Source organism: Notothenia coriiceps, unplaced genomic scaffold (assembly GCF_000735185.1).
Source record: "Notothenia coriiceps isolate Sejong01 unplaced genomic scaffold, NC01 NC01_scaffold00019762, whole genome shotgun sequence".
NCBI classification, from domain to species: Eukaryota; Metazoa; Chordata; class Actinopteri; order Perciformes; family Nototheniidae; genus Notothenia; species Notothenia coriiceps.
This window is the reverse complement of record NW_011352463.1, coordinates 83,935-104,833: the sequence shown is the minus strand read 5'-3', so window position 1 is coordinate 104,833 and position 20,899 is coordinate 83,935. Positions and strand designations below refer to the sequence as shown.

Below are 20,899 nucleotides of genomic sequence, written 5' to 3'. Positions count from 1 at the left end.
AAAGTGCTGTACATGTAATAAAAACACTTTACTACAATAAGAGGGTATATGCAGGAATCCTGAAGTCAAATGTAAAACCTTTTAAGACCTTTTTTAAAAGACCCTTTCCATACATTTTAAGACCTCATCGCCACTTGGAGTTTTAACCGGTTACATTGGCGACACACGTTACCTCACATTTATTATATACAGTATTGATTGTCCTTCCTCCTTATCTTCCAACCATTTGGACGCAAAGTTGCATTTCCCCATAACGATGTTTAACAACCGGCATAAAGGGGCCTTCACACGCTATCAAGCAGTGAGCGTGCGATGTCCTGTTCAGATGACATCAAATCCAACGGGATGCCATAAATAAACTACACAGAATCACACTACACACCTACGCAATGATTACATTCAGGCAGACTGTAGAATACAACCTCTTTGGACCATATATATACTTATTGAAAACAAGCTACAAAATGTAACACCTTGGAAAATGCACTTTAATACTTTTTAATAGCCTTAATTTTCGCTAAATTTATTTATCAACTTTTAATACTTTTTAAGACCCCGCGGACAACCTGAATAACAAGCAAAGACAATAATTTACAATGGAAATATAAAAACAAAAACACAAAAAAATGTCAGGTGTCGTACTCAGCTCTGACTAGAAGGCCAGAGAGAAGAAGTGTGTCTTCAGTGAGGATTTAAAAACCCCTAGGGTCTGGGCCGACCTCACATGGAGGGGCAGACTGTTCCAGAGCCTGGGGCCAGCTGCTGCGAAGATTCAGATATAAACCAATGACCCTCAATGGGGTATGACTTTGCAACAGCACCAAGTCTACAGTTATAAATGCTGCTTTTTCAACATTTAATAACATTTTTAGGACGGGACACAATTCAAAAAGGTAATTACAAAATAATCCTGACCTGTAAATCTAGTAGCTCATGCGCTAGCCTTTCCTTCTCCATGACGAGGTACTGACGTTTCTTCTCCTGGACTTCATTATACAGAGCCTCTTCTTCCTCCATCTCCTGCAGGATCCTTGCTTCTGCCTCAGCCTTAAGCTTTGCAGTGTTGCTCTCCATCTGAAGACAAAGATTAAGGGACACTCAAAACTGCCATTTGAGTTTTTTTTTTATTACAATTATTTAAGAAAACGGATGCATTGAAAGCATGCTGTAGCAAATCAAATGTACACTAAGTTGGACAAACTCACCTCAGCTGTGAGATAGGCCAGCAGGAATGTCTGCATCTCAATGATACACTTCTCTGTCTCTGGATTTCTCTCGGGCTCTGCTGCATTTTCCATAACTGATTTCTCTTCGAGAGTTTTAGAAAAAAAAAACGTTAAAATTGTCGTCTTATTTGTAAAAAAACGTCAAACATGTTAGGAATTTTTCAATCGGTTTACCTTTAATGACTGAAATGTCAAAATTTGGTTTGAAGCAGTGTCCATGACCATCTGAGAAAGTGGACTGCAAAATACTTCTACCGAGCAATGAAGGCTCAGCTTCAGAGGACACAAGGAAAACAACGTGCTGGAGTTATTCATGGTAGGGATGGGAATTTGAAAGCAAATTTATATTCTAATATTTGACCCAAAAAACGGTTAACATATCCTATACATTTTTTAAATGTTTAAAAAAGAAAAAAAGTTGTAAATGTTCAAATAAATATAGAAACCAAAGCAAGTTTTCTTTGATATTTTTCTGAAGATATTTAAAATGGCACTGTCTTATATATTTAATTAATCAATTTGATGATATGTAATCAACTTAGGCACCCCTCACATAAAATAAAAAAAAAAATTGTATTACAATCCAAAATATTCATAACTCATATTCAAATACCTGAATCATTTTGAATATTCGATTAGTCATGCCCATCCCTAATTCATAGCTTTCTTCTCATCTATCTGTCTTTTCAAGTTGGAAAGATACACCATGCTGCTGTAGAACACTTAATATAACCATACTCTCCGATTAAAATTCACATAATTACAATTAAAAATGATCTTATTTGTCATGACATCTGTTTAATTCACAGTTATGAACATAGGAAGGCCTTACATGTAGCCTGTGGGGCCATGGAGCGTCTCGGGGGGGTGCCCACTCTCGGTTTGACTCCACTGGGTTTAGGTGAGGACGGCCTCAGCGGCACAGCAGAGGACTCGTTGGTCAGTGAGTTACTCTGTTAATGATCATAGGGGTGCAATGAGCTACAAATGTGAAATATCAGCAGTGTAAACAGACAGACACCGCAACTGCATGCATACAAGGGAGGCACGATTTAACTAATCATTTAAGAGATGATTGCCTTGGTTGCTGATTGGCTAATGGTTACATAAGCAAAAAAATCGTTATGACATCATAAAGCAGCCAAAATTTGATCAGTTCATTTTCCGACAGGTTTTTATATAAATGGATCAGGACAAAAAGAGAGGGGGTCTTTGGTCCTGAAACGTTCAGAATCTCTTTACACAGAGGGGACACATGTTTATGTAGAAAAGACAGGAAAAAGTGGATTTTGCATAATAGGTGACCTTTAAGAAATGAATTGAATATTGGCAGCATTCTATATTCTAAGTAACAAAGGCTGCCATAGTTGAATAAGCACGTGTGAAACAGATCATTACATCCAGATTAAAAAAGACAAAGGAAGATAGCACTACCTTTGAGATAGATGACTTCTCAGCAGACTGCATATATCGAGACTTGACAACATTCCCACTTGCTAAAGATTGATAAAGACATGGACAATAAAAAAGAAGAAATAAATTGAAAATTATGACGCTTTAAAGATGACAGCACATAGCAGGGCTTTATATAACTGAGGAAATGTTGGACAGAAATATTAACTGTACACTTTGCTGATGTGACAATTTCTCATGTCTTATAAATGACAGCAGTGCTGCAATAACTAACAAAGGGAACCCATGCAAATGCTTACTTTTAACAGGTTTCTTTTCAAGTCCACTGACTGTGACTTTAAAAGCATTGCTGCCACTTTTCGAGCTGAAAACAAATGAATAAAAAGTACAAGTTCAATTAAATAATGTTGAAATTAGAAAATTATCGGTTTTCTTTCATTTATAATGAAAACAGGCGAAACCGGAAGCTAAGCTATAATGTTAGCTCCAAGCTACCGATAACTTAGCCTATTGTTACATTTTAAAGTGTGCAATTGTATTAACATTTGTAGTGTTTTTGTGAGTTTAAAGTAGTGAAACAGTGACGTTTATGGTTAACAAAAGATGATAGCGTGTCATTTAAAACAGCTTAAACATAAAACTAGAAATTACACGGCACTCACTTAAAAGAAAGACATACGAGAAAGGATAACACAATGAGAAATACAGTTACCTTTTAGTGTCAGTGGTGGAACTTTTGAAAGAGCTCGGCGCTGTTGATGTTCTTCTGGACGCCATAATGTTTTGAAGCAAACCGCCCGTGTGCCAGTTTTGTCAACCGGCAGAAACAAGACGTGAATCAATGGTTCCGCAGAGACACCATTTATACGGTGGCCGGCCGCCGTATTTTTACCATACAAAAACATGAAACAAGGTCAATTTAGTTTGAAAGGTTTTTTTCTTCAAACATAATAACCTATAGGGAATAAAGTGATGAAGCTCATAGTTTAGCCTTTTTCTGCAGTGACCTTAACAATTACAGGCCAATTTATGTATACTGAACGTGTTGCATTATATTGAACAGGTGTTACTATTCAATCCAAATTCTGAGGGGAAGCCCCTCAAAATATACTATCTGTGTAGGCTATAAGGAATGCAGCTGCTGATTTGCATTGAGTGCAAGATATGCCAAAAGCTACAGTTATTCTAGAGACCACTAGATGGGTGTAAGGGTCTTCTCTGCTCTATATACAGTCTATATGGTGTCAACACACATTATGTGACAACTCTACTTTCAATCTGTACAGATTACATAACATATTATTTCTCCCCTGTGTGTCACTGTCGACAGAAGTCAACATGCATTTATTCATATTGTTTACCATTTATTTCCCTGTCAGTGTCATCAGGTGGGTAGCCTACAGCAATCCCAATCAGCAATGCAGGATTGGACATTTGTTTACACACTGAGCAGGTTAACAGATTATAACCAGGATAACAGAGATGCGTCCACCTAAGCTGCATCTGTGAAACACTTTAAACTTGAGCACCATCACACTCACATGGGAGAACAGGAAAACAGTTTGTTGTAAACAGTGAGGATTATACCAACTCGTGTGCATCTGGTTGCATGTATACCTCTTCAAATGTGTGTGTGACTATCTGCTTAGCAGGTTCTCTTACCTGGAGTTTACTGTTTGTTTGTGTGCACACGTCTTAAAGAACATAATGGGTGATGATCCCGCCTGTCTGAGCTGGCCTCGGACAACAGGAAGGACAATGAGAGGAGAGGGTGTGGATCTGAGTGGTAAACACAGGGAAGCATATACCTTCCAGACGGATGGATAAACCACCGGGAGTAGAGGGAGAAAGACTACTGCTGCCTTTTAACAAATCTCACACATTTGTGCAGAGTTTAATATTGGCTTGATTATTTGCATAGGAATGTCACCTCCTGCATAGCTTTTGCGTAATATCATGTAAATCTAATAAACAGTTGTTGAATTAAAGAGTGTATGCTGGCTAACATCCAGCTTTTGAAACTAGTTTTATTCTGACCTTTCTGCTTTAATGAATTTTCATGATAAAGGTTGAACACTTAGGCTTGGCACTCAAACAAATATCTCACAAATACATGCCTGTATTTGTATGTGTGTGTGTGTGCGCTCTCCCTATCAGTATGTGTAAAGGCCGGGTCTTATCATTGCTCTCTTCTCTCTCTCAGAGTAATAAGGCTGTGTGTCTGCATGCTGGCTGTCCATCTCTCACCACCAAGCAATGCCACGACCACTAGCTGCCTTTGAGGTGGAAAACAAGTGTTGATTATAGTGATACGTGCATATGGAGCGAAATAATGAGTTAAGGATTCAGTCAGTAAAATATGTGATTAAACCAAACAGTTGTGTTTTATTGTTGAAATGGTTTATGTTTTTACTTTTCTTTAGGGTAAAGGGACAGGATCCAGTCCAAGGCAAAAGCTGAAGGGAAAGAGTGAGAAGAGCACGTTGAAAGACGGCAAAAGAAGGACACATGGAGTCGCTGAATGAAAGTCCTTGTCTCTTTTATGAACCCTCCTTTCTTGCCTTTCTCTCTGCTCCGAAACTCTGACGTCTAACGAAGGATTTCCCTATGTCACCGTGACCTCACTGATACTCTGCTTTGCCCCTTGAAGACACTTTAGGGGGGTTAAAAATGCAAGATGAGACGGCTTCAATTCATGTTCTGCATGAGGTGAAAGGAAGGTTGTTTTCAGGTCTCCTAACGCATGTATGTACACATGACTACACACACACAGACAACCCACCCATGCAGCCCACACACCGGACCTTCTACCCTTTGCGGTAAAATGTTACTCATGACTATACCCAGTCTGCCAGTCTGGTCCACATAGCCTGAGAGGAATGCCGCAGAAACACAACGCCTCATACGTTCAACCTTATATGGAGATTTTGCAGCATTCGGTTGGATATCTGAACTAAATCAGACTGCTTTACATCTGATTCAACTGTTTTTGCCTGTGAAAGAACTTCAGCTCTCCTTGCAGACAGGTGTATGATTTCCTCTGTTTGCCCACGTCTTGGTGGCCCTTTGTTTAGAGAGAAGCTAGGGAAGGACCCAGCCTGTCAACCAGAGGCTCCCAGTGTAAAGTAGTTAAGCTGGTATGAAGTGGAGCATTAGGACAGTGTTTACTTCTAACACTCAGACTATCTGGGCAGCTCTGCTGGTCATTTTATCCCTTCTTAAAATCTCCAAACGCAAACCCTTTGGGTGTATCACGTTGGGTATGTCTGAGTGGTAGCAAAAGTTATATAAAAAATATTTTTTTTAAAAGAGAGGTGGAAGAAAGCCATTGTTTTGCAAGTTCTTAGTCAAGAGCCAAGTCCTGCACTTAAAGCTTTGAGTCCTTAACGTGTGCTCGTAAACAAATGTAGCCTAATGCCATTTTTAGTATGTTTCAGAAAATGTGAGATTGTTCATCATGTTTCTCTTCCCTAACTTTGACTGGATGCTGTTCAGTTGGTTATACTTAGTGAATGTGGGGAATTCATTGATGACTTTGTGAGTTATGGCAAGGGAAATTATTTGGTTTGTGGCTAACTTTCTAAAATAATGTACGTTTTAATCTTTGGGCTTGGGTGAAGGGATCAAGTGTCTTCAAGTCAAAAATAATTAAGCCCAAGTGAAGCTAGGAGACATTAAAGTCCAAGTCGAGTTGCAAGTCTTTTTTTGATGGCATCACATTTTTCTCATGTGTCTCAAGTCAACAAGACTCAAGAGATTCAAAGCTTTGTTGTCATGTGCACATTAGCTACGCTGTATGGCAATGAAAACCTTAAGACACAGGCTCCTGCAACAGCGTATGAATATATATAGGACATAGAACAAATAAAACAGATATGCACATATGCAAACAACACTCCTCAATGAAAATCAACAGTTATCAACACTGAAAAAATGGCTTTGTACGAAGATATAGAGACATTTTCACGAAGAAGATGGATTAACTTTGTGGCCGAGAGTTAGATGAGAAAATAACACCATTCTCCTAAACTGTAATGTTATCATCTTTTTTATGTAGCACTAGTCATTGCACTTTTGTTGACCTCAAATAAGAGAGTGGACAACAGTTGAGATGGTTGTATTTTTTCCACATAACCTGAAATATTGCAGTGATAAATTGTCTAAATGCAAAACTGCAGACTCCATCAAATGACCCGCAGCTTTTATTCCGCTTTGTCCACGTGTCGCTCACTTCCTAATTATTTAATGACAGTGCTTATCTTCAGAGGACCGGACCTCAGCTCGGTGCTCAGTGTTGTGGATGAACCTTGCAGTTTCTCTGAGCTGCAGTGCTGCAGGCTGGAGGATTTCCTACATGTGTCTTCAGGGCAGTAAAGAGTGTGTGTTCCGGCAGAAACTTTAAAAACATGCATCTTCAAGCACATCAGTACAGGTCAAAGGCTCATGTTCACCAATAGATTACTTCCTTTACAAATGTGAGACACTACCTTATTCAAAAGTAAACTCAAGAGAGACACATTTTGGATCAACCTCTTTAAGTCTACCATGAAAATATAATTATCAACATTTCCGTCCTTTTTATTTATTTAGCTAATTTTGCTGATTCATGTGTATGTATTATACATCTCTCATTATATGTATTTTGTGTGTTTTGTTTCTGTAATAAAACAGTATCTAGTTTATCTCACTTCTCTAGATGTATGTGTGTTTTGCTCATTGCTCTTGTTATTATAAATACAGTCGTTCAAGGAATGCTTTTTGATAAGTTTGGATACAATCCGATTTGACTTGAGTTGTGCAGTTGTAGGATGCATTTGATTTATTTTTTAAAGTGGATTCTTATCCTCAAAGTGTTACATAATTTCATTAAATTGAGGAGAAGGAAGACACTACATTTTAATGAGAGTTACTGTATGTTTACTGTACCTTCTGCATGAATACAGGAGTGAAGCAGGTTTTTATGAAAGTCTTAAAATTGTGCTTTTTTGCATAATGTGTATGTCGGTTTTTTCATCTATGTGAATTTTTGGAGAATGATGAGCAGCAACAAGTGTGTGTGTGTGTGTGTGTGTGTGTGTGTGTGTGTGTGTGTGTGTGTGTGTGTGTGTGTGTGTGTGTGTGTGTGTGTGTGTGTGTGTGTGAGAACCGTGTGCGGTGCTATAGCAGGGCAGTGTAGCGTGCAGCAGTGAGCAGTAATCCCTGCGTTTTCAGGAGCCCTGGCCCGTACTTGATGAGCTTGAGTAAGAAAAAGGTTGCGCTCTCTCTTGTGTTTCTCTCTCTCTCTCTCTCTCTCACTCTTTTATTCCCTCTCTTTTTCTCATGCCCCCCCCTCTCCATCCCCTGGAGCCACTTTGCGAATGAATGGATACCAAGTGTTTGCTCAGCAACTCTGCCTGTCCCTCGATATTTCTCAGGATTTCATCAAAAAGAGGATGAGCAGACCAACTGACACCAGAGACCAACAGAGACTTTAGGTTTACATCTGACTGAAAACTGGTGAATATGTCAGGGGACACATTGCTCTCTTCTGCAACTGTCACACACCTGTATTCAACGAATTAATGAAAACACATCTTATACTTCTGTTAAAAGTTGTTTGAATGCTTTCATTTTGCATTTTGACACTTCCAATCACTGTGTTTAACACGTATGTCCTAATAGGTTTACATTTCCACTAGACCCTACAATTAAATCTGTAAATGAGTGAAAATGCCTTGGCGCTATAAAACAACTAACTTAGAAATTCTGTTTGTTTGTGTTGAAGGTAGGACTTCTAAACGTATTTTTGAATGCTTAGTGTGATAGCATGTCCAGGCTATTTGCCAAGATAAATATATGAAGGATATATTTGAAGCACGATATGAAACATGTGCAAAACAACCTTTTTCTTTCAGCATAAAAAAAATAAACCCATTTTTAAATGTCATCCATTCTTAGAATAGTTTGTTTTGAATATTGCATTACATTTGACATTGCATATTCTGTGGTCAGGTTTACACTTCAAAGTATAACTCAGGCCATAATTAGAAAACAGGGACCAATACCTCAAGATAGGACAATAAAACCTACTTGGTTGAACCTTAATGGCGAGATGGAAACACAACACGCCAAGTGGCAATTATTATCCTAAATATGAACCTACATTTGCAGGGCTCCACTTTAGGGAATCCCTGCTAAATGCCTGTAACTACACTGATGATTATCCACCATTAAAAAAAAAGTGCATTGTTGTATAAGGCTCTTTTTTAGTTTTTGACTAAGGGGATACCAAATCAAGCCCAGAACGTATTAGTGATAAAGCAGAAATAGGGCATTTTCTCTTTCCTATGAATTTACCGATATTAATGTAGACGCCAATGGAGCAGAAGTATCATCATAATTTGGGTAAGGGGGGATAAATATCAGCCCTTCCCTAATCATAGATACATGGGGTGAAACTAAAGCAATGTGTTCACTGTTTCAAAGAAATGCATGTGTATGATGGTGCATGATGTACAGTTTCTGTGACAAGTGTGAAGTAAGTGCAGAGGTGAAGAGAGGTGTGAGGAGGCTCTGGTAGGGTGGGGTGGGTGTTGGGGGGTGTTTAGGAGGAGAGGGGATTATGGAGAGGCCGCAGGCCCCGAGGCAGAGGGCCCGTTTCCTGGCCTGAGCCCCTGTTTGTCCTGCCTGACCTGGCAGCTCTGGGGCCAGATCCTGCTTGGATACAGCCGCTCCCACGCCTGTCTGAAGCTGTTAGCCACCGGCTGTGAGCAGCTAGCTGGGCTTAGTGTTGTCTGAGCTGCGGCTGGGGGGAGGGGGCGACCTATCATCTGTATGTGTGTGTAGGGGGGGAACATTGTGTTGGCAGTGTGAGGATGACAGGGAAACACGCATCCAGTAAGGCAGTGGGCGGCAATGACTAATGACTTTGGTTTGATTATTGCCACCGTTTATTTTCATATCAGGCCTTTGAGAAGCACAATTAGTTAGTTTTTAGTTAGTGAAATCGGTGACATTTAATGTAATGTAATATAATGTAAGGAACTGGAAAACTTAATATACGGTTTTGTGGTGAAGAATAAGAAGTGGCCAAAAATGCTTTTGTGCTGTCCCAAAGGTGTTTAGGGGAGACACTATTCTCTAGGTGAACAGGGTTAAAATATGTACTCATATATATCAGCACAAAGTTCCCAAGTGTGTTACTTGCATTGAGAACATCCTTTTTTGTATTTAAAGTTTTCTTAATAATGTTTGAAATATGTAAATTCTATCTAGTTATTCATTAACCTTGAAAAATATGTCATGTTTAATATTAGAGTCAATGGTTTTTAGATATGTTTTTGTATCAGTGCATGATTCAGGAACTACTATTGACAGACATAAATGAGTCGTTTTAGGAATGATATTTTAATTCAATCAGGCTACAACTGTTATATGAACACATCCCTCTGGAAAATGTATAGGAGATAGGAACGACACAAAGTCAGGCGTGTGAACGTGTTGGTGAAGTGAAGATGTTTAGCTCAGAGTAGGGGGAACATTGAGAAGACCATCATTTTTACAGATATCTAAAATTCTGTAATGCCATCTTTGATGTGTTGCCCTTCTGTTATCAAATGTTAAGCAGCATGAGGATATTATCAGTCTGCTTTGGGCTCAGTCCAGACATCCTATCGCTCACATCAGTCTCCATGGTGACGTGTAAAGTGAGGGCAGCAGGTCACCCCTCTGTGTATCTTACCTTTTGTAATTAGCTTCAACCCTCTATTTGCCTAAATAATCAATTAGAAGCAGCATCCCATGCTTGTGTTGAAAGGGTGTTGTCTGCGTACCACTCGTGTGCAGAACGTTGTTTTTACTTCAGGATCCGTAAGATAACACTTCTTCTCTCTGGCTGCAGCACTGTTTGATTATCACTTTCCAAAAATGAAAATGAAATGAGGGGATATTTACTTTTCTTCCCCAAAAGCTTTGATAGCTCAATTGCTTGTTTTCAGTGGCTTGTTATTATTTTTCAATCGGTGGATTGGCTGCTGGGCTCTGTGAGTGTTGTTTCTGCCCTGGATATACAGAGAGGCAGAGAGAGCAGCGAGACACTGAAGGGGTCATCAGTGCATCTATGTTAGGGCCTCAAACACTAACATATATTTATAATAATGTTCATATATGGCGTTTGACACTTCACCAATTTCTTATGATCTACCTAATATCAATTTTTTTTAATTAATAACCTAAATCTGTAACCTGTAATTAACGCTGGAAAATAAAAGCAGTGGAGCAAAACATGACTACAAAAGGGCTAAAAGTATTAACAGGAAAATACTCTATTAAAGTTCCACCATGTTTTACTTTATTTACAATCCACCACTGGTTATATACAGTGAGCTGAAAAAAACTGACCTTTTCAAATAAAGTGTTTTTTAGTTACATAATCCTAAAATACCTTTAATAAAGTGGCATCTGAGTGCAAAGTTACTACATTAACTGTAAGCAGTTGTTGAAAGTAAATATACGTACAACTATACGTTATATTACGGATCCTGAAGTAAAAACCCACTTCTTTTCCCTGGCTTTTAAATGTGGGTTTTTATCTTACTAGTGTTTTGTATTGTTTTTACGTCATGTAGGAGAGTTTTTCAGTCTGTGGCTCTGATCTGGTTTCATCCGTCTCATGTTTTACATTTGTTTTTCGTGTCCTGTCGGTTTTTTATGTATTTATGCTATGTTTTTTTATACAGTTGTTGATGTACAGCACTTTGTTCAACTCTGTTGTTTTTAAATGTGCTATAGAAATAAAATGGATTGGATTGGATTACCTCAAAAACAGTACTAAGTACAATTTGGAAATATTTGTATATCTTTTGCCACTTTATACTTCTACATATTGACAACATGGTAAATGTAACTTCCCTGTGTATTTCACATCTTTAGTTACCAGCAGATCAGAATAATTTATACAAAATATAAATTAACTTATACATTTAGATATATTATTATAAGTTAAGTTACTAAGGAGTACACACAAAGAGCTCCAAATTGACCAGCTGCAACATAAACACTAATTAAAGCATGATTAATTAATTTGATGATACTTGATTCTGAAATGGACAATTATGCATACCGACTCATGTCACTTTTTATACTATATTTTGATGCTTGTATACTTTTTGTCCTTTAACTTGATCAAGAGTTGGAATGCAGGACTTGTACTTAATTTCCACACTGTGGTATTGCTACTTTTACTAAAGTATTATATTTGGGTACGTTTAAGACAACTGGCTCTAATTTTGAAAAATACCCATAACTGCATAACTGTGAGGTCACGTGATTTTCCTGTCAAATTAAAATGATCTTTGGGGTTTTGTCCTCCTGCCTCCATCGTCACCAGCGAGCCAGTGGCGTCATTCGCTCCTCGCTTTATAAAACTGTCAACGCCTTCCTCTCACCTGGACTGACACACACCACCCAAACACCACCAGCACGGAGCAGGACACCAGACTCTGGTGAACTTTACGCACACAACTTGCTCCTTTTATTTCGACTAAAGAAGACTATCAAACTGGCTTTTTTATGAATCTGGCAAATTACTCTTACTTCTCTGGCATGTGTAACATGACCGCTGAGACGCAGCACTCGCCTGCGGAGGCCAGTCCTGTGGTCCTGTCTCCAACCATGAGCCTGGACTCTCCGCTGCAGGCTGGCCCACCTCTGATGCTGCAGGCCCGGTCAAAAGACAACGTGTTGATCAAGTCCGAGCCCCGGGGAGGCAGCAGCCCAAACACGGAGGATGGAGCCGCTTTAGGGCAGACTGAGGAGCACCTGCCCACCGGGAGCCGCCGCAGGAAAAGGCCGGTGCAGCGGGGGAAGCCTCCCTACAGCTACATCGCTCTCATCGCCATGGCCATCGCCAACTCCCCCGAGAGGAAGCTCACCCTGGGGGGCATTTACAAGTTCATCATGGAGCGGTTTCCTTTCTACAGGGAGAACTCGAAGAAGTGGCAGAACTCCATCCGGCACAACCTCACCCTGAACGACTGCTTTGTTAAAATCCCCCGGGAGCCTGGCAGGCCAGGTAAAGGTAACTACTGGACCTTAGACCCCGCTGCTGAGGACATGTTTGACAACGGGAGCTTTCTGAGGAGGAGGAAGAGGTTCAAGCGCACAGATGTGAGCACCTACCCGGGGTACATGCAGAGCTCCAGCGCCTTCACCCCGACTCCTATGGGCAGGCCCACGTACCCAAACACCCTTTACGCAGGGATCGGGTCTGGGTACGGCTCCCAGCTAAGTGCCACCTCCCCGCACCCGGCCATGCTGCACCACTACCAGGCCTCCGGACAGGGACAGCCGCGCATGTTCAGCATCGACAACATCATCAGCCAGCAGTCCGGGGGAGACCTCAACTCCCAGGGGCTGCAGGGGATGGGACTAGGAGGAGGGGATATGGGCACCATGACCTCCAGCTGCTCGGTCACCGGCACCGACCCGTCTGCTTGCTTCCAGAACCAGGCTGGGAACCCCTCGGGGAACATGCTGAGCAGAAACAGTGGGAATCTCTCCTCCAACCTGAGCGCAGGGTATCCGTATTCCTCCTCGGCCTCCCCTCCGAACCTGCCCACCATGACCCAGTCAGGGTTCTCCCCCGGCAGCTCTCAGGTGTATTGCTCCGGGAACAGGCTGTCCCTGCCGGCCCTGCGCCCCGGGTCCTGCGCGGAGCACACGGACCAGCTGCTGGGCCTCTCCAACCCCATGAACTCTTACAACAACTCCTACATGAGGCAGGCCAACTTCGCGTCAGGATTAGAGCGGTATATGTGAAGAAAATCCTAATTTATTATAGGTTTTTATAGATCAATATATAGAAATATGCCCTCAATGACCCCATGAAAACATAGGACAGTAAAAACTTAAAGAAGAATATTATTAGGATATCAAAGCCTCACGTAAGGCCTTTCAAAATGTCGTATGGCCTTATGTTGTGTAAATGGCAGATTTATACATTCCTGTGAGAGATTCGGTGATGTTTAGTTCGCCATAATAAGAACGAAAGACATTTTGTGACACAATACCGAGCCTCATGATAAAACATTCCTATTTTAAAGCCATTTAGATCCGTTTGACACATTCCATGACTGTATGTCAGAGTTTTATGTATTTTGTGCCACATTTCGTTTATTTTGTGTGTTTTAGAGTACGTTTTTTTTTTACATGTTTTTGCTTTATCATTCAATTTAATTCTGCTGTTTTCCATGTAAATAGTTTGTTGATTTATAAAAAACTTTATGAAAGAAAAGAGTGTTATTGTAGACGACAGGTCGCCTGAAATAAATTCATTTTTACAGAAAAATCTATGTGGTCTTTTTTGCTCGATCATTCAAATGATTTTCTTGATAAAAAACAATGTATTGATCTTGTTTGGTTTTAGTCCAACATCACGTCAATGTAGCTTGAGTAGTGGTAGAACTTTTACTAAATGAATAGGCATAAGTCACAATTATAAGATGAATGGTTTAATTTAGAAGCAGATTGTATTACACTATTGTTTTTTGAACATATTCAAGACTAAACCAGCTCCTAAATATTTTCCTTTCAATTTAAAAGAAACTGTAAGAGTCAATGTGTTTACTTTTTATTATAAAACCTTCTTAGTGAAACGCCACAAGATTAGAAATGTATATTGTACCTCTACATTTTGATATTTTCCACAAACACCAATTTGATTCAATATAAAAGCCAAAAGGTTTTTTAATGTACATAGGGTTTTATGACCAAACTACACACAATGTAGAAATAGACAATTAGACACAAAGATAATCTAGACAAAGGGACAGCCATTATCATTACACATGAATCAAATCATTTAAATAAGATCATTTACATTCAAATCACATTCGGAATTATACATCAAACGTTTGGACTGTTGAAGTCATTATCCGTGTCAGGTTTTAATAATCACTTTTACACACTGGAGTCATCTAAATAGTCTTTGTCATAATTTCACTTATAGTATAGTCGTTTTTTCCTCACAAAGAATTCCTTGAAATCCATTGATATATAAAGTTCTTATTCAGCTTCTATTAACTAATTTAACTTGTCTCTTATATATTTACTGAATATTTGTACCTTTGAAATATATTTTTTATTTGTCAGTTTTATGTTGCCAAAAATATTTGTGGATTGATGGATGCAGACAAGATGTGTCATCCATCATTTCAAAAATAACAAATCTAATCATTGTTTACTATTATCAACAATTTAATCTTCTATATTTAACGTGTGTTCACATCACGATGTTGAGAGAAAGACAGTGTGAGTGAGTGAGTGGGAACACTATTACATATTTAATGTCATTTAAAATTTAAAAAAACTCTGAGTTTGTATTTGCTCAGGTTTTTAATTATTCAACAATATTATGACATTTAATTTGCCTGTGTAATGTTTGGTTCATAGGGACTGATTGAGGTAATGCTGACATTTCTGAAGTCAATCACCTCCAGTGTAAAGACTGTTTCATATGCAACGTGTTAAATCGAGTCAGCTGAGACTGTCACTCCACCTGCTGCAGAACCATGGCACAAATATAAAAAGGAAAATGGAACACATTTGCCTCAGGGCCACCTGGTGGGTTAACCTGACCATTCACTAATTATATAACCAAACACGGGAAAGAAGCTGATGGAATGTCACAGCAAATGATCGAGCATTGTTTGTTTAAAGGTTCATGTTGTTCCCTGTGATTGCTCTTTAGTCTATTTCATAGCTGCAATTCAAGACTAAGATTATTAATTAAGGCAACGTACTGATTGTACAAATCAATGAATGTGGAGAACAATTGAATTACTTTCTTAATATGACACAGTTAGAGCTCAAAGGAGATGTCGTATACAGTATGTTTACAATTATGGGCTAGATTTTGCAGCCCAGGAAAAGAGCTTCTTAAAAAAGTAAATATTTGGATACAAGACGTAGATTGGTTTGATTTACGGTCTTATAGTAAAGACCCTGAAGCCTGATTGCATTTGACAATTTATACACACATAGTTCATGACCTGGGAGCTTTACAGATATTTAGATGTCAGCAGAATCACATTTAAAAAGTAGCGCACATTCATAACCTCATTGCTTCTGTGCAAAACAACTGGTTGTTCAGAACAAGTTGGAAATGAAGAAAACAGGTGTTTGCTTTCCACCACCAGGTGGCAGCAAAAGCAAGATGTTCAGCCTGACTGTTTTCACTCAAGGATTTATTTTGGCGGCTTGCAGTGAAATGTATGTCTTATGATGAATTACACATATTCTGCTTTCATTTAGCAGGTAATTAATTGCTTCAGTAAGTGCAGATAATAATTCCCTGTGTATGCTCAAAATGCTATTTTGTATATCTACAATCAGGTAGACTGATTCAACTGTTTTTGACTGTATAACCTTTATGCAAAGAGGCAGCTGTAGCATTTGAATACAAGTGAAAGGTAGGCTCTACATCTGCTTTAGTTTCTCATACTGAAATAAAAGTATTTTTGAAATGGTGTTATTTAATATTATGTACTGTCACATGGAATTGAATCAGTCTGCCGCCAAGTACTGTAGGCCTACTATCAAATTATTCACATTGAGATACTTTGCTTTAGTCTTTTGTTTACATGCCACAGACTGCACTACTTGTCCGACTAATTCTGTACCTTTCACCCCAACAATTTGACAATAAACTAGTCACATTAATATTATCACAAACAAATCTTAAATTGATCAATGGAAAGAATAATTAATTTATCGATGATTAAATTGTATGCTAAGTTGCAGGTGATCGCTCAAAATCAGCATCACCTCAGATAAAGACAGTAAAATCCTGCTTTTAAATAAATGTATGGCCATTATAGCAGTTAAATTAGAAAGGTCTTTGTATTGAGTATTTTTCAATGAAATACCTCATTATATACCTAATTATTCCGTACTTTAAACATTTTGTTTGCAGGGCTTTCACTTGTTCCACAGTATCTTTACAGTGTGGCGTTAGTACATACTTAAGGTGAGATCTGAGTTCTTCCTCCACCACTGGCTCACTTAATTTGAAGCCCTAGTCCAGAAGCAAATTACATCGAAATTCACATGTCAGTTTTCGTGATTACATATACATCACACAAATTAAAAACTAAATGACATATACATTATATATTGTTAAAGTATTGTCCTATTGACATGGTGCTACTACTTTTTATTAACAGTAAGTTGCCTTGAATGTTTTATGCCCATGTTTAACACACTGGCGTTTACTGTCATCACAACAGCCATCACTGTCAGGATCTATTTTCTCCACTACCAGCAGAGGGCGCTCCAACACCAACAAACAGGAGACGCTCCACATCACGGATCGATCATAAGAGCCAAAATTCCACTGAACCTCTGGAAACTTAATGAAAATTAAATATCCCACAGCACATGTTTAGTCGCTTATTATATTTAATTAACTCTCTGATCGATCAAATAATGCATTCCGAGCCAGGTATCTCAACCAGATTTAACGAATAAATGTGCAGGTTGGTACGCTGTGGAACTTTTAAAGAAGTACCCTCATAATTAAGGTGCTGTAAATGAAAATAGGAATATAATTTTGTTATATGATGTATTTATATATTATGAATATTTTATTGATTATTTGTCACATCATAGTGGTTATAGATATTCAAACATATTCCAAAAGAGTGAATTATAATTCAACAAGTCACAACTAGCCACCCGGATTATAGACAGTGGGGAAAACGAAGAGATTACTCCAACCAAATAAAATACCTGGGTACTGTTTTTCATCCCATGTCTCCAAAAATGTGTTGAATACAGGTATTGCAATTTAAAAATATTCTTTAATATGGGAAAGTAGTGTGTGTGTGTGTGTGTGTGTGTGTGTGTGTGTGTGTGTGTGTGTGTGTGTGTGTGTGTGTGTGTGTGTGTGTGTGTGTGTGTGTGTGTGTGTGCGTGTGTGTGTGCGTGTGTGGCAGCTGTCAGTGCGTCTATTTCATATTTTAAAAGGCTCGCGACAGGCAGGTCAGGCAGGGGGACACAGGGTTCAGTCAGGGCTTCTTTTTAACAAGTTCCATGCTTAACTTGCACTTGATTCCTCAGGGGAAGTATTTTCCTTCAATAAATGCAAACATGTACAATTGCTCTGGACTCCAGAATAAAACGCCCAGTCCCCTGACAAGCTGTTGTTTGACTTTAAGATGAATGGGGTGCTGATTTAAATGCATTACAATAACTCGGTGTTTCTGCAGCGTAATGAACTGGAATGTGAGTCTGCTCTGAATAACACACACATTACACACACTTTACACATTGTCATCTGCTGGCCCTTTCACTCCTGACGAAGACGGATTGGAGCAGGTTGTTGCAGCTGACTGTGTACGCGGGGAATTATGCAGAAAATGCAGACGGATAGTGTTGTGACTTCTTGACAAGGAAAACACAAAACCCGTGAGAAGTGACCCGGGAGTCAGGAGGCTGGCCAAAAGCTCTAAGGGGGATTTAGGGATAAAATCAGATAATTTATTAGGGACAGAGAAGAGTTACGAGTGTGTTCATGTCATGAATGAAACAAATGCTAATGTAGGAGATCTAACTATCTAAACTGACATTTAAATATTTGTTAAAAGTCAATAAAAATAGTTATTTCAGGGATAATTTCATATTTATTATAGGCTTTATTTTTACAGATTATAGGCAAACACATTATATATTTCATTTCCGCAACAGCATTGCGTTTGAAAAGCAACAGAAGTACAATGATGATACATTTACTATCACTAATAATAGTAGATATAATAAAATTGATCATTATAATAATGATAGTAATTGTATTTCAGGCTCTGCCTTTCATGTTGTGAGGAGTTTATTCTTCAGATATTTTATAATTTAATTTGGCTTATATTTAAAACAAAAGGGTGATTTCATTTGATTCTCAATATGCATTTCTATTATGTTCTAACGAATTGGTAGGATTTTCATAAAAAAGTGATCGCAGCAGATATTGCTCACTATACCCTGCAGAAAAAAGAAAAAAGCCATTTTAATAGACTCACGCAACCTCAAGTTTAGAAATAAAACAGCATTTGAATTGATTCAATTCGTTGGTTTGTCAGAGGAAAACAACGTTTTAAATATTTGTAATTAATATTCTAAAATTATTTGTGCAATGATTTATATTAATAAATACATGAATTGATCAATTACAGTATAAGGTTGATCTCCAATATGTTATACATAAACAAACCTGAAAATTAATCCATATGCATACGAAAAATGTATTAAATTAAATGTATTTCTGGATCTCTATATTAGTTTTTGTTTTAACGAAATGTGTTTTTAGATTCAGGAGAAGATCAGAATATCACTTTCTGCAGGGCAATTTGCTCCAGTTCCTGGTAACAGTGACTCAAAGACCACGTGATCAGCGTGCTCCTATAAATACCCTTTGAGAGCTAAGGAGGATAGTGTGATAGTCTGTCTGGATACCTACCCAACCCCGTGCGTAAAATATATTTTGGAAAGACAGTTAGGATATCCAAAAGAAGCTTTTTTCAAACGAGCTACCGCATAAACTGATCACAGACGGAAACAATCGCATTTCAAGAAAACACGAATCCAGATTGGAGGAAGACCGTTGAACTTTGACTGTTGTTTTTTACGGCTGAAAGTCAGAAGTTTCTCGGCCCTGCTTGACAAGCCCCGGACGACCAGGACTCTCCAAATCCACTGCAGGTCAAAGAGTTCTTTATCTTTTCAATAGATTCTAGCCATGTGTGCATTCAGTAGTTGGAGATAAAACTGCAGCAAAACTCTGGTGTGGTTGTGAGGGGGGAGAGGGAGAGTCAGTTCCTCGCCGGACCAGAGGAGGGAAATCTGGGAGAGAGGGGAAAGAGAAGCGGCGTCTCCGAGGATGACTTTAGGGACGGATATGTCCGACAGCTCTGCATTGTCCGAAGATTTGGACATCGACGTGGTTGGGGGTGACATATCCGTGGGAAAAGACGGAAAGTACATCCACGATGAGTTTGACAATGACTCGGACGATAATTACTCCCAAAACGCGGCCGAGAGGGCTTCCTCTCCCGGGCTCAGCAGCTCCGACTGTCCGTCAGACCAGATGGGCTCCGGCGCAGAGGTCGGCACTGCAATAGGGGACAAATCCAGAAAAAACGCACTTGTGAAGCCCCCTTACTCTTACATTGCCCTGATCACCATGTCCATCCTGCAGAGCCCCAAGAAGCGCCTCACTCTCAGCGAGATCTGCGAGTTCATCAGCAGCAGATTCCCCTACTACCGAGAGAAATTCCCCGCGTGGCAAAACTCCATTCGCCACAACCTGTCCCTAAACGACTGCTTTGTGAAAATCCCACGAGAACCAGGCAACCCCGGGAAGGGCAACTACTGGACTCTCGACCCGGATTCCGCAGACATGTTCGACAACGGGAGCTTCTTGCGCAGGAGGAAGCGCTTCAAGAGGCACCATGCTAACGAAATCCTCCGGGAGGCTGCTGGCTTCCTACCCGGGTTTGGATACAGCCCGTACGGATACAACTATGGAATCCAGCTGCAGAACTTCCACGCAGCCCACAACCCGTATCACCCGCACCACCACACAGGGGGCTCATTCCCGTTCCCCAACGCCCACTGCACCTTGCCCTCATCAGCCTCCATATTCCAAGCGCCGCATCACCTTCCCTCTCTTTTAGGGGCAGATTTAAGAAAGCCCTTTTACCCTCAGCTCAGCCCGTCCCTGCCGCCTCTCAAGACGGACTCCAGCGCCCCGAGTCGGCCTTCTTTCTCCATTGACAATATCATCGGCGCGGCCCACTCCACCGCCTCTTCCTACAGCGTGCCGCCGGGCAGCCAGGCTCAGATCCTGGCTATCCTCACCCCAGCACTGGCCTCTGCTTCAAACCATTTGACCCTATCACAGGACAGCATATTACAACCAGGGCCACAGACATTTTCCAGCAAAAACCCCAATATGAACACTTGTCCTTTCTAAAAAGAAACAAAAAAATGTCAAGAATGAATTTATTAAAATGCCAAATTGTGGCGTCGTCTTAAGTGAAGGTAGGCTGTATATTGTTGGTAAAAAAAAAAGAAAAAGAATGTTTTGGCTCTCCACATTTCCTAACAATGAAAAAAGGAGAGGTTTATTTATGGTTTGTAAATATGTGTATAATATTCAGAGACAAAAGCAAGAGAAACTCGGAGGAGGCTGTTTTTAACTGGCCTGTAATCTGGCCTCCATTTGTCAATGG

The 20,899-nt window shown here is 39.6% G+C and overlaps 3 protein-coding genes across 3 annotated transcripts; 2 read left to right on the top strand and 1 right to left on the bottom strand.

Annotated features, from left to right (window-relative positions):
• Positions 1 to 897: 897 nt before the first annotated feature.
• On the bottom strand, positions 898 to 3,452 carry haus8 (HAUS augmin like complex subunit 8). Its single transcript, XM_010779037.1, has 7 exons — positions 3,352 to 3,452; positions 2,939 to 3,003; positions 2,661 to 2,722; positions 2,059 to 2,179; positions 1,401 to 1,499; positions 1,206 to 1,309; positions 898 to 1,074 (listed from the first exon to the last, which is right to left on the bottom strand). The coding sequence occupies exons 1-7, from the start codon at positions 3,414 to 3,416 to the stop codon at positions 898 to 900; spliced, it is 693 nt and encodes a 230-aa protein (XP_010777339.1). The 5' UTR covers positions 3,417 to 3,452.
• An 8,736-nt stretch (positions 3,453 to 12,188) lies between these two features.
• On the top strand, positions 12,189 to 13,436 carry foxe3 (forkhead box E3). Its single transcript, XM_010779031.1, has one exon. The coding sequence runs from the start codon at positions 12,189 to 12,191 to the stop codon at positions 13,434 to 13,436; it is 1,248 nt and encodes a 415-aa protein (XP_010777333.1).
• Positions 13,437 to 19,090: 5,654 nt separating this feature from the next.
• foxd2 (forkhead box D2) lies at positions 19,091 to 20,647 on the top strand. Its single transcript, XM_010779030.1, has one exon. It carries the CDS (start codon positions 19,546 to 19,548, stop codon positions 20,638 to 20,640), a length of 1,095 nt encoding a protein of 364 aa, XP_010777332.1. The 5' UTR covers positions 19,091 to 19,545; the 3' UTR covers positions 20,641 to 20,647.
• The last annotated feature ends 252 nt before the right edge of the window (positions 20,648 to 20,899 follow it).